The sequence below is a fragment of the Aquarana catesbeiana genome, linkage group LG01, assembly GCF_042186555.1.
Source record: "Aquarana catesbeiana isolate 2022-GZ linkage group LG01, ASM4218655v1, whole genome shotgun sequence".
Lineage (NCBI taxonomy): Eukaryota > Metazoa > Chordata > Amphibia > Anura > Ranidae > Aquarana > Aquarana catesbeiana.
In genome coordinates, this window is record NC_133324.1 from 262,979,436 (window position 1) to 262,993,871 (window position 14,436).

The 14,436-nt window shown below is 40.8% G+C and overlaps 1 protein-coding gene across 1 annotated transcript in view; it reads left to right on the plus strand.

The window, feature by feature from the left end:
* The window catches only part of ADGRD1 (adhesion G protein-coupled receptor D1), a 921,219-nt gene that overhangs the window by 894,263 nt on the left and 12,520 nt on the right, over positions 1-14,436 (plus strand). The window contains exons 22-23 of the mRNA XM_073628314.1: positions 10,508-10,634; positions 10,993-11,034. Of these exons, the coding sequence (XP_073484415.1) occupies positions 10,508-10,634; positions 10,993-11,034 (169 nt within the window). The remainder of the gene's footprint in view (positions 1-10,507; positions 10,635-10,992; positions 11,035-14,436) is intronic.

The following is a 14,436-nucleotide window of genomic DNA, read 5'->3' on the forward strand; positions in this document are numbered from 1 at the left end:
GAACACCTGTAATTTTCTTCAGGTAGCTTTATATACTGTAACCAGACAAGCCTGCCTGTCAGTAGGAATTTAACAGGAACGGATCTAGCTGAACACTGTGAGCAGGACGCACTGCACTAAATGTAAATAGCAGGAACGGATCTAGCTGAACACTGTGAGCAGGACGCACTGCATTAAATGTAAATAGTCTAGATAGAAGATAACAGGAACGGATCTAGCTAAACTGAATACAGTGTATATATATATATGCAACACCTGGGATGCATATATATACACAATACACTGTAAGTGCAGCTAACTGACTGACTGTTCTGCCTAATCTATCTAACTCAAATCAAATGACACTGTCTCTCTCTCTCTCTATCTCTCAGCACACCGGAACACACACTACACAGGGCCGCCGTGCAGGCGGCCTTATATAGTGTGGGGTGTGTACTAAATCCCCTGAGCCATAATTGGCCAAAGCCACCCTGGCTTTGGCCAATTACAGCTCTCTCTACTGACGGCGCTGTGATTGGCCAAGCATGCGGGTCATAGTGCATGCTTGGCCAATCATCAGCCAGCAATGCACTGCGATGCCGCAGTGAATTATGGGCCGTGACGCGCCACACGAATTTAGCGCGAACGGCCCATAACGTTCGCAATTCGGCGAACGATCGAACAGCCGATGTTCGAGTCGAACATGGGTTCGACTCGAACACGAAGCTCATCCCTAATTGTGAGCACGGATTGCTGACACTGGACACTTATCACCTCAGAACATTTATATTTACACTGCACTAGAGTGCGGTTTATTTATCACCTTTGATTTGTTTGCGTTTATGCTTCTTATATACATTTTTAGTTTTGACACTGTATATGAAGGTTCTGTCTCACCTATATTCATATGTTTATATGTATTTTTGCATAGTTTTCATTTTGCACTGATTTATCACTTGCATGGTGATCTCTTAGGACACCCATTGTGGCATTGCACCTGAGTGCGGTTTATTTAGTCATTCTGTCATTTTATTTATATTTCCATCTTTGTTGTCACCTTGCATATATTTTTCATGATCTCTTAGGACACCCTTAGTAACCTTGCACTTTGTGCGTATTTAATATTTCCTATTTTACAATTTTGGATTTATATATATTTAAATGTTTTTTTCCTATAGGGGTGTTTTCACTTCTTTTGCTTTATACATTACATGTGAACTGTTTGTAGTTGGAACCAGGTGTTCATGTACTGTATTTCACATGCAGCTCTATTTTGTTATCTGCTTATTTACACAGCTTAGAATTTTAGTAACGCACGATCAAATATTTTTATTTGCTCTTTTGGTGGGCCAACTCACCAAATGATTTGGACCAGTGCACAAAGCAAGGTCCATAAAGACATGGATGAGAGAGTTTGGGGTGGAGGAACTTGACTGGCCTGCACAGAGTCCTGACCTCAACCCAATAGAACACCTTTGGGATGAATTAGAGCAGAGACTGCGAGCCAGGCCTTCTCATCCAACATCAGTGCCTGACCTCACAAATGCTCTTCTGGAAGAATGGTCAAACATTCCCATAGACACACTCCTAAACCTGGACAGTCTTCCTAGAAGAGTTGAAGCAGTTATAGCTGCAAAGGGTGGGCCAACTCAATATTGAACCCTACAGACTAAGACTGGGATACCATTAAAGTTCATGCAGGTGTAAAAGCAGGCGCCCCAATACTTTAGACAATATAGTGTACAGTATATATATCTTCAGTAACATCATAAGGGCGTGGGGTCAGCCAGTGATGTCACTTGGTGACCCCCCCTTTGTTTACTTCAGCGGTGGGGGGGCAGGCCTGTCATTAAGCAAGCAGTGCTAGCAGTTGGGTTCGGCGGGGTGCAGGGTTGGCGGCCATCCTTCATCATGACTGATGTAGACCTATGTGGCTAAATAGAGTGATTGAGATGGGTGTACATCAGGGGACTTTTTTTTTTTTTTTTCTAATGAAGGACTTGTCAAAAACGAATGTGTTGTGTGTTTATTTTACTTGACTTTTCTTGCTGAATGAGTAAGTTATGTACCTCATACTTATTCACATAAGGGAGGTTGGGATCTGGGGGCCCCCTTGTTAAAGAAAGTTTCCAGAATCTGATAAGTTACCCCGCACCCCCACAACCATCGGGCCAGGGTTGTGAGGAAGAGGTCCTTGTCCTCATCAACATGGGGATAAGGTGCTAAGCCAGGTTGCCCCACCAGTGTACCCCCCCAGGCTCTGCATGCTTGGATAAGGGTCTGGTATGAATTTTTGGGGGGAGTTAATATTGATTTTTTGTATTTTTGGCTTGAGGTCTCCCCAAAATCCATACCAGACTGGAAGTGGCTTGTATGAATTGTGGGGGGACTCATGCAGTTTTTTTTTTCACTGTGAGCTTTTTTGTTTACATTCATCTGTCAATGGGAAATCTGCTATCCATATTTGAATTAAGTTTGTTAATTCGCATGGCTGCTTGAGGTGTAGAATGGATGGTTGAAATCCAAGACATCATGTGACATACAAGACATCATGTGACATATGTCAATGTGGACTTCAAAAATTGCCAATCTACCCAGTTAAAGACTGTAGGCAAAAACATAAGGGGTAAGGCCTCTGACTGGGCAACATGTATAAGATCAATAACCTTTGTAGTGTTGTGTAGTGTTTGCTATTTAAATGCTGCAAAGTATGAGCAATCAAGGCTGAGTTCATAATTTTGGAACCTCAGAATTAGTCATGTGAGTCACATAGGTCCATGCTTGTGGGCCTACCCACAAACCTTGGCATACAATAAAACGCAAATCTGTAGTGGGGAAACTTCTTCTTCGCTTGAACTTTCTGGAATGAATACCAAGCATCCCTCGCACAAACCACCCTTGTGGCTCCACCCAACCCATCTGACCTTCAGCCTCTAATCCGATAGGACCTACACCCCTTCCACACTGAACTAACATCATTTAACCCTTTTTGCTCCCATTATTAATTCTGACCCTTTGTCCATTTTCTCTTCTCCGGGTCTTTCTTTCTAAAAAATCAGCTAGAAAATTCTCAAAATTTACGCACTGCCTGCGTCACATTATTGCTCTCTGGATACCTTTGTATGATTTCCTCTTACATCCTGTCCTAGTAACAAAATTGTAACCAATGCAAGAAGTGAGTGGAATGTTACCAATGATAACACAATAAATACGTCAATAAAACATATCCCCTTTGTCATTCATAACTTAAAAAATTAAATTGGTATTACACTGTAATGCCCAGTACACACGGTCGGATTTTCCAATGGAAAATGTTCAATGGGAGCATGTTGTCTGAAATTCCAACCGTGTGTAGGCTACATCAGACATTTTCCATCAGAATTTCCTTCACACAAAATTTGAGAGCTGTTTCTCAAATTTTCCGACAACAAAATCCATTGTCGTAAATTCCAATCGTGTGTACACAGTTCCGACGCACAAAGTTCCATGCATGCTCGGAATCAAGTAGAAGAGCCGCACTGGCTATTGAACTTAATTTTTCTCAGTTCGTCGTACGTGTTGTATACGTCACCGTGTTCTTGACGTTCGGAATTTCCGACAAGATTTGTGTGACCGTGTGTATGTCAAGTTTGAGCCAACATCCGTCAGAAAAAATCCATGGGTAAAACCGATACCAGGAAGAGCTTTCCCGCAGCGTGCGGTCCAGCTGCGTTCCAGGCTCGCTAGCTCCGTACCCGGAAATGACGTAAGTGCGTAGCCCCGTGGTGTAGTGTTGGTTTTTATCTTATTTTTGTTCCCATATGGGGATTAGTTTATTTTAATAAAGCCTTTTAATATATACTACACTATGAAGTGATATTTTTTCCTATGAGGATTTTTTTCTCTGGCGATTCCCCTTCTTGGATGTGGTGGTGGAAGCTGCTATGGATGATTGACCTGGGATTCCTGGGATAGAGGAGAACCATACTTCAGCAACCACGGGACACCATCCATGAGGAAGGCATTGGAATCTTATAGTGCCTGCCACCCCAGTAGTGGTACTGGGAGTCGGTGAGTGGGGAGCCAAAAGGGGGAGCACAGAAGTCACGGATTTCCTTCTTTGTGGGCACCACAGTCACCAACGCAGTTGGAACTTTGTTCTGCATCCACATATTTTTTTGATTAGACTTTTTGAACATTTTATTTTTTCCTACTGGTTTGCATTTGATATCAACTGTTGGAGCACGTTGGACTATTGTCAGAGATTGCACATGCACTATATATATTAGCATATAATTGGTCAGCACTTTATATTTATTCACAATTGGTCAGCACTTCACACTTACCCACTATATGTGGATGGGATGTTTTTTATTAATACTTTTCATTTTTTTCACTTTTTTGATGGTAGTATTCACTGTATGGGCAATGAGATTTGTGTACACTAGTGGTATTTAACTTTTTGTGTATGGTATAGTATTATCCACTTTATTCATTAATATACCCACCATAAGGGAGCGCCATTAACCCCCATCAATACTTTTTCACATCTTTAGCCCTTCGTGGGTCTAAATAGGGGAGGCAGCACACCTTCTTCTCTGCCCTTTTCTTCTCTTTTTTCTAACTTGTCTTCTCCCTTCTTTTTCTTTCTCTTCTTGGTCCTCTTTTTGTTTGTTTCCCTTTCCCCTCTCTCTTTTCTCTTTCCCCTTTTGGATCACTCCTACCTTTCTTTTTCTTTATCTGTCCGTCCTAAGCGCAGAGCCTTTTGTGTTTTTGATAAAAATGTAAAATGTTTACTAGTTTTTTTGTTTAGTGCCAAATCTTCTTACATGTCAGAAAGTCCTAGAAGTTATACAGTTGAGGTTAGACCTGGCATATATACTGTATATATAACTAAATCATATCATCACTGAATGTCCAATGTGACTTATGGGAATGTTTTGAAAAGCAATACAATTTGCTTTCCAAGAGTAATGGCAGCTTGGGCTAATTTCTTTTAGTATGATCAATCTTGCCCTGCTTCTTGGGACTGACAGATTGTCTGGAGAGAGGCAGAAATTGGAAAGCAGAAATAACGGGAAGTATTGACTTAGCAGGGCTGCTTTCTTTATGGCATTATAAACTTTCTCCTTTAGTCGCACCAGTAATACAGTGATGTTTCTTTCCTTGTTTTATTTACTTTCTCTTTACTTTGATCATAAAATGAATAATGGAAGCTGATCTAAGAATAAAAAACTCAGAATGTCTTAATAAACTCAAGCCATTTTTCTTAGGTGCAAATAATTTACAGACTGAGAGAAATAGAGCAACACTTAAGGGGATGCTTGGAGTTTTGCTACAATATATTCAGCCAGAGAAAACAATGTACATAATATTCCTTAACTCATATATTTATATACTTTTTTATACTTTTAGTGACACATCTAATTAATCTGAATAAATGTAAATATATATAAAATAGTATAACTTACTGTATATACAAATACATTATACCTTGAAAAGTGATAAAAAGACTGCCCAAAGTCTTATAACAATTAAAAACACTGAAGTCATTTGTGACATTTTGTCCCCTTTGGGTTTTTTAATTAAATATTTGGTATTGCTTTCTATTTCAAGTCCATATTTTTTGTTGAACTTATTGGAAAGTGCTGTGATTAGGGAACTCCCCAGGCATGTTAATAAAAAGAACTGGGAATTTGTAATTTTCCATTTTAAGCATTTAAAGAAAATACTGTTCCTGGCCAAATTGATTTTTTAATAATAATAATTAATAAATAAGTGCACCCTCACTTGTAATGTTAGTAGGCCAAGAAAGTGGCAAGGGCTGGTAATGGTGACAGTGGCATTCCAGGAGATGTGACAAGAGCTGAAAATCAAAACAGGCCAGCAGATGCCACAGAAGTGGATAATAGCTCCTGTGGCAGGAGCAGGCCAGCAGAGGTGGCAAGAGCTGGTAATACTGACAGCAGCAGGCTAGGAGAGGTGGCAGGAGCTAGTAAGTTGGACAGGCCAACAGAGGTTTCATGAGATTCTAATGGTGGCAGGCCAACAGAAGTGACAAGAGCTAGTAATGGCAACAAAGGCAGGCCAGGAGACGTGGTAGGAGCTGGAAATGGAAAGAGGCCATAGGATGCGACATGAGCTGGTAATAGTGGCAGGCCAGCAGAAGTGGCAAAAGCTGGTAAGGGTGGCAGTGGCAGGCCGAGGGGTGGCAGGAGCTAGTTATGTTGACAGGGCAGCAGAGGTGACAGGAGTTTTTAATGGTATAAGGTACCTTTTTTTGGGGGGGGTTAGTTGTACTGCAAGGAAACATTTGGTCAATAGCAGCAGCTACACAGGTTTTGTAATTATTGCTGATCCAGAACTGGTTCAATTTTATGAAAGTGAGCCAGTTCACAGTGTCAGGTGACAGACAGGTTTGTGCCTTTGTCCCAAAACATCTTACTGTACTGAAGGTACTTGCAGACAGCAAAACCAGAAGCTCCAGTGCATAATGTGCAAGCTCTGGCCAGTAGACCAATGTGTAAACTTAATAGTCCATAGAAGCCCCACTTCAAAGAGTGGCTGCATCAGCCCTGGCCTCTGGGCAACAGATTCTTCCACTGTATCTCCTTTTAGCCTTTTTTTCTCCCTTTGGGATGGTAGCACGAGATCTGCCATTTTCTCTTTTATCTGGGATCTGTGTTACTGAGGAAAAATCTCACCCCACCAACATACAACTTCTGGGGTTCGGAAGGGGTGAAATGTCCCCTAGGAAGCCTGCCTTATGTTCTCCTCACCACCAGGACCCCAACCCACCTCCTCCTTGTACTGCTCCTCTACCTCCTGATGCCTCTGTCTCAATGGAGCCACCAGATGATGTTATTGAGAATGAGGAGGTAGAGGTGACTGTACTGTCACTATCATCGAGGTGCAGGGCATGAGGTGGCCTCTTCAGTTTATGCAGTGTGTCCTATTATGCATCATTCCCAGCAAATGTATCCATGTACCCAGGGATGTAAAGGAGACTTCCCAATCCATGTATGCTGGACTAGGACACATTTCAGTAAAGTAATGGCTTTTTGTGCAAAAAATGGTGGCTGGGTACTTTCCACTGTGGTGTAGTACAGGCCCTAAAACTCACAAAGGTGTGACTCCACCAGCTAAAATTGGAGCAGCTGTAAAGCCAGTAGTTTTTCCAAGCTAGCATAGAGATGCTGGGCATGATTAAAGGACGTTGTTTTCTTCCATTTCAGCAGCTGTGAAAGAGACAACTACTGTATGCTGTCATTATCAAGGATTCTGGTACAAATGGGGGGGGGGTGTAGTGAGGAGCATAGGCACAGAAGCCTGGGCATGCACACACACGTACAAACACACACACACGTGTGTTTGAGCATTAGGGTGCACATCCTAATGCAATAGGCTGCACACACCTATGGTTACGAGTCATGTGGCAAGATTCAAGCATATGCTTGGACCTTTTCAACACGGCCCCTGCTGATTAGCACCCTTTGTTTTCTTCCATTTCAGCAGCTGTGAAAGAGACAACTACTGTATGTTGTCATTATCAAGGATTCTGCTACAAATGGGGGGGGTGTAGTTAGGAGCATAGGCACAGAAGCCTGGGTGTGCACACACACACACACACACACACACACACACACACACACGTACAAACACACACACACACACACATGTGTTTGAGCATTAGGGTGCACATCCTAATGCAATAGGCTGCACACACCTATGGTTACGAGTCATGTGGCAAGATTCAAGCATATGCTTGGACCTTTGCAACACGGCCCCTGCTGATCAGCACCCTTTATTGATTTTCCATACATTAAGCCTCTCAAACCCTTTGTCAGACTTCCCTACTTATTGTTTGAGGCCACAGATGTGGCATCATATGCAGACAGAGAATCTTGTGTGTGAGGAGAGAGAATCAGAATGTTGTGTTTTGGTGACGTTAACAATGTAGTAATTTGGTGTGCAAAATTGTATCACACAAGTAAGTGGTGATGTGCTGCAAACGAAAGGTAGATTTGCATGTGCCAATCATAAGTTCAGGCTGCTGATGAAATAAAAAAAACCCCTAGCAACATTACATTAGGAATAAATATACCGCCTCAGATAATAAAATTTAAAACACTAAACCCAATCCCATAAACAATAAACCACAGCCCTATTTTATTTAACCTAGCTGAAAGTAAAATAAATAAATACAATAAATTAAAATAAAATAGAAGAAAAAATCCCAAATAAAAGGAAAAAAAGACTGCAAAGGTAGAGGGGGTGGGGTAATAGAGACTGCACAAAAGTCCTGAAAAGTGATGTTGTGTCTTTGCATTGTGAACACAGGAGGGTACACCCTAATATGTAGCCCACCACATTGCAAATCACAGTAATGTGATAAATAAACAATCCCCATTATTAACCCATCTAAGCCAAATGACCACAGTTCAAAGGCCAGGAAATGCATTATTGGTAACTGGATACTATAACTATGAACAGCCGCATTGGTTTTCCCAAACAGTAAGAGAGTTGGGTTTGCCTCATGCTTGACCAGAACCTTGAAAGAGAAGTTCGGGAATAAAAATAAACAATCCTATTACCTGATGCTGCATCTGTCCCCCGCTGCCTCTTCAGTGAGCAGAGAGCCGGTGACTGTCAGTAACTGGCTCTCTGCTCTGCTCCTCCAGTGCTCACTGAAGCACTGGGCTGTGGAGGGAGCTGGAGCAGTTGGCTCAGGATCCCAGTGGCTCACTGAGAGGCTAAGCTAGCTGCCAGTCTAGGCATCTGGGTGGACCTTGACATTAAAGTTGGGATCGATCCAGGAGGTTGGACTGGCAGAGAGGCACCAGCCGACAGCGAACTTTAGCCTGCTGTCAGCTGAAAATGGTCACAGAAGTGCAGTGCACTCTTGTAACCCACAGGAGAAGTAGTGCAAAAAGAACTTTGGCCCCCTTTCTCATTTGACAATTTAGCGTTTGCCTGCCTACAACGTACCATGAATGGGCTGCTGTGGGCAAAGTGACGTACCTGTACATCGCTGACTACTTCTGTGTTTAGGGCACGTGCCCTCACCCGGGGCCCGCTGTGATTGCACACAGTGCGAGCCTATCAGCAAGTCCATGACAATCTTTCACGGCTGGGACCTACTGATCAGCTGTGTGCAATCACAGCCCAGAGCTCTCATGTTGTTAAACAACACAGAGCTCTGTACAGAGGGAGCAATCTGCAAAACAGGGATGAGAAACTGAGAGATCTCTTAGTAAAAGCAGCACACTGTACACAAATTACACATAGTTAGGCACATATTTAACCCGTTTATCGCTTTCAATGTTAACCCCTTCCCAGCCAGTGTTATTAGTACAGTAACTATGTATAATATTATAGCTGATCACTGTATTAATGCCAGTGGTGATGTCGGTGACAGTCAGTTCCCCCCAGTGTCAGTTTGTCCACCGCACTATCGAAGCCCCACTATAAGTCAATGACCGCTGCAATTAGTAGTATAAAAAAAATTAAAACTTCCAGTATACAGTAAATATATATATATATACAGTTTGTAGGCACTATAACTCTCATGCAAACCAATATACACTTATTGGAATTTTTTTTAATCAAAAACATGTAGCAAAATTTTTTTGTTTTTTTTTTAATCTTCAGTCTTTTTTTTGTATAAATCTTAAAAAAAAAACTGTGGAGATCAAATACCACCAAAAAAAAGCTATATTTGAGTAAAAAAAAAAAAATATCAATTTTGTTTCGGGAAAGCATTGACCGCGCAATCTCCAGTTAAAGTAGCATAGTGCCAAAAAGCAAAAAATGGCCTGGTCATGAAGGGGGTAAAATCTTCCGGAGCTGAAGTGGTTATGTTCATCCCTATTGTTTACCAATGAACAAATACTGTATATTAAAAGGTAGTAGAAAAGTGGGGATTAGCACAACAATTTTTTCACAGGTAGTAGAAAATAAATGTTTTTATAACCAACATTTTGCAAGCATTAATACCCTTTTCTTTAATGACTCAAATAATTCCTGCTTAACTGTATTTGTTATCATTCTATCATTTCTAAAGTAGTTATGTAGCAGCGTTTAGTTGGTAAACATGAGAGCTGAAAAAAAGTTTAATATTTCAGAACTGATCCATAAAAAGCTGACTCCAAGGTGATGTACTGTCAGTCCCACATCGATGGTGTCTAGTCATAAATGTCAACAGTGAGTGAACACAGTCATTGACGAAGACACAGCCAGTGGCGTGTTTTAAACAGCACAACAGTTTTGATTTGGTACTAGTGTCAACTTCTTGGTAATGTCAAGATGTGCTTTACAGTTTTATTTTGTAACAATCACATTTTGATGGAGTGTTTTAGACTTGTCTCTATGTCTAGTTTTTTGACATATTGAACCTTGTACTCTGAAATCAGATGTTGTTCTAGCCCAAAACCAGAATCCTTTCTTATTCCTAACAAATGTTTTCAGGGCTTGAATTGTAGTGGATTTAGGGTAGCCTTTAATATACAATTAATTAAGATAATCGCTTATGTTTTTTTTTGCATTCTAGATTGACAGCCAAAGCAGTTGCTGTGCTTCTTCCGATTCTTGGAAGCTCCTGGATCTTTGGGGTTCTTGCTGTAAATGAACAGTCTATAGTATTCCAGTATATGTTTGCTGTTTTCAATTCTTTACAGGTATGCAAAATGTAACATATTAGCTCATAAAGCAATAGAAAGTGTTAGCTGAATCATTTGTTATTATTTAAATACTTTAAGGTTTAAGGGATTCACTTTTCGTAGTCTATAATAGATCCACAAGATTAGTGTAGCAATACAAAATATCTATGCTAACTGTAATTAATGCTTGGGATTTAGGTGCAACAGCATTAGGCATATGGCATAGCATTGAGAATAGCAGATGAAACCTTATTCCTCCTTAAATGTGGAAAATATAATTATTTTAAGAGCTTAGACAATATAATACAGTTTTGTAGTTATCAGTAGAATAATTACATCTCCTAATGACTGCTGTTCTCTTCTTTTTATATTTCAGGGATTTTTCATATTTCTATTCCATTGCCTGCTTAATTCTGAGGTAAGTTAACCATAAAACAAGTTAACAACCAACATTGATTGGTATTATACTTAAAACGGAACTTTATAGGTTATTTGATTAACCAATACCCCCCCCCCCCCTCCACTTGCTCTCTCACTAAGGACAATAAACTTTAAAAAAATTAACTGGTATAAACAAGTATCAAGTGCAGTTACCATGTACAGTAATGCCCAAGCATCATAAAGTAAACAAAAAACTTCCTTTAGTTTGGTGCATAAAGAGAAAATACACAAACAACAAACAGAGCTATTTTAGCAAGAGGAAGCCATCTTGAAAAGAAGAGCATAGACCTCTGAAACTTCACTTCATTTGAGGTTATGAGTCAGGCATGCCTTCTTCTGACAGAGGAAATCTTTACTTCTAAATTACAACGTGGCAAAAAAAATGTGCAAAAGCTTTGTGCATTACCTCAAAACTATTTATTTATTAAAAATGCAAAAACAAATTGCTAAATCACTGACTGATTTTGAGGGGTATACCCCGCAAAATGGGTCAGCCATTTAATTTGCTGCATAGTGGGGCCCAGGCATCCATACAGAACATATGCATCTTGGTCTGATGTAGGTACTGAGATTTTATCCACTTACTTTTATTCACGTCTATTGTTATTTCGCTTTTGTGAGCATGTTTTTGCACTTTTAATAAATAAAGTGTTTTGAGGCAATATACAAAGCTTTTACACCCCTTTTTTTGCCATTCTGTTAAAAAACTTTCTTTACCTGAACTGACTGAGCCAAATTATTTGTTTCACATACTCCATCTCCCAAACACGGCAGCTCACAGTGATAGGGTTTCAGCAACAGAGTGCTATCAATTCAGAAAGCAGTAGGCAGGATTAGATATGGCCAGTTGCTGATTGACAATCTACAAACCTGCAAATCAACAGTAACAATGCAGAAACATCATAAAACGTCTTTTATCCTACTGTTGAGCAAGCAGACACAGCCTGCATATAAGTTGCAACATTGCTAAATTAAGGAGCAGTGCAGCATTGTTTCCACACCATCAGAAGAAGCTGCATTAGGTGGACTTTGTTGGCAAACTCAACAGGAATTTGTGGCTCTTTGCACAGGGCTATGAGAAAACTGAAAGTACAGATAATTGGGTGCTGCAGTACCTAATTTTTATTGGGAGACTATGGCTCTACTTTAATTTGTCATACATACAAAACTGAAAAAAGCTCCAAGATGGATGTAACTATTTTACTAAAGATATACTATGTTGTAATAACGCTGATAAAACACTAGCATACGTAATCACAGCAGTCATCTAAACTAGATAAAAGATATCATGCCTTTCATCATTTTAACAGTAATCTGTATTTTACCTCTGGTACAGACATAAATCCTTTATTTGTTGAGTTCCTTAAAAGTGCCCAGACTTAATATGGAGGCACAGACCTACTTTAATTGGAAGATAACAGACAACCTTTCAGTTGTATACTTCAGACTTGGTTTGGATAGTAGTTAGTGAATCCAAGAAAGCCCCGTGTAACACAAAGGATGAGCCGAACACCCCCCCGGTTCTGTTCGCACCACAACTTGCGAACAGGCAAAACATTCGGACGAACACATGAACACCCTTAAAGTCTATGGGACACGAACATGAAAAATCAAAAGTGCTAATTTTAAAGGCTTATATGCAAGTTATTGCCATAAAAAGTGTTTGGGGACCTGGGTCCTGCCCCAGGGGACATGGATCGATGCAAAAAAAAAGTTTTTTCGGGAGCTGTGATTTTAATAATGCTTAAAGTGAAACAATAAAAATGAAATATTCCTTTAAATATAGATAAAACTCATTGAAAAAAATGGCATGGGTCCCCCCAGTCCATTACCAGGTCCTTTGGGTCTGGTATGAATATTAAGGGGAACCCCGAACCCCCCAAAAAATTGCGTGGGGGTCCCCTCAAAATCCATACCAGGCCCTTCAGGTCTGGTATGGATATTAAGGGGAACCCTGTGACAAATTTAAAAAAATGGCGTAGGGGTCCCCCTAAAGTCCATACCAGACCTGAATTTTAAGGGGAACCATGCGTCAAAATTTTAAAAAATGGCGTATGTAACACTGAGACTACTGAGCAAGGGCTAGTTGGAGATACCAGCAACTTATTCAGAGTCCATGGAAAGACCGTCTTAAGCACAATGGTATTCAGAAAAGACACTTGAGGATGTTTGCATATACTGTATACTGGAGCTAGAGGTCACTGGAGTGTACAGAAGTACTGGGATCACTGTGCACTGTACACACTGGGATCTCTAGAGACAATGGAGTTTAGGGAGTCACTGGAGATGCTGGGGTAGTGGAAACATAGGAGTCATTGGAGACACAGGAGTCACTGGAATCACAAGGGTCGATGGAGGCACAGGGGTTGCTGGAGTCACAAAGTCACAAGGGATGCTGGCGACACAGGCAGGCTTAGAGGAATGCAGCAGGGGGCTTGGCTAGATGTAGCAACATATGTATGACAGATACGTGTGCATTCCCCTTTAAGACAGTGAAAAAAAAATCCTATCATCAGGATTTAAAATATCTTTTTAGAGTGCATAAAGTGTTTGTCCCTTTAAGAGAAATAAGAGTCCACAGGTGAAAAGCAAAGATAATACTTGTGAGTGAAACTATAAATATATAATAAATATTATATGAGATGCATGTCCCTTAAAAACTTTGCTTAAAAACCACAACAAATACCGTATTTATCGGCATATAACACGTAGAGGCGTATAACACGCACCTTCATTTTAGGAGAGAAGTTTCAGGAAGAAAACTTACGTTTTAAATAAAGAACTTTTAAGCAAAATAAGGGTCAGTGCTCATCAATGCAGCCTCAGCATGCCCATCTGTAGCCTTACAATTGCCCATCAATGCAGTTTGATCAATGCCCATCTGCAGCCTCACAATTGCCTATCAATGCAGCTTGATCAATGCCCATCTGCAGCCTCACAATTGCCCATCAGTGCATCAATTTAGCATGATCAATGCCTATCTACAGCCTCACAATTGCCCATCAGTGCATCAATTTAGCATGATCAATGCCTATCTACAGCCTCACAATTGCCCATCATTGCAGCTTGATCAATGCCCATATGCAGCCTCACCATTGCCATGAATGCAGGCTGATCAGTGCCCATCTGCAGCCTCACCTCAGATTACTGCTGCCACGGAGGGGACATGGAGGGGGGCGGGACGAGCGCCGTCAGACTACATACATCGAGAATCTCCTGTTTACTTGGCGGCCTCTTTAATACAAAGTTCTATGATAGACAGAACACTGGTCCAATGCCGGCCCAGGAGACGGGACTTCCTATTACAAAGGCCGCTGAGTAAACAGGAGATTCTCACTATATGTAATCTGATAAATCTTGTCCCACCCCCCTCCCTGTT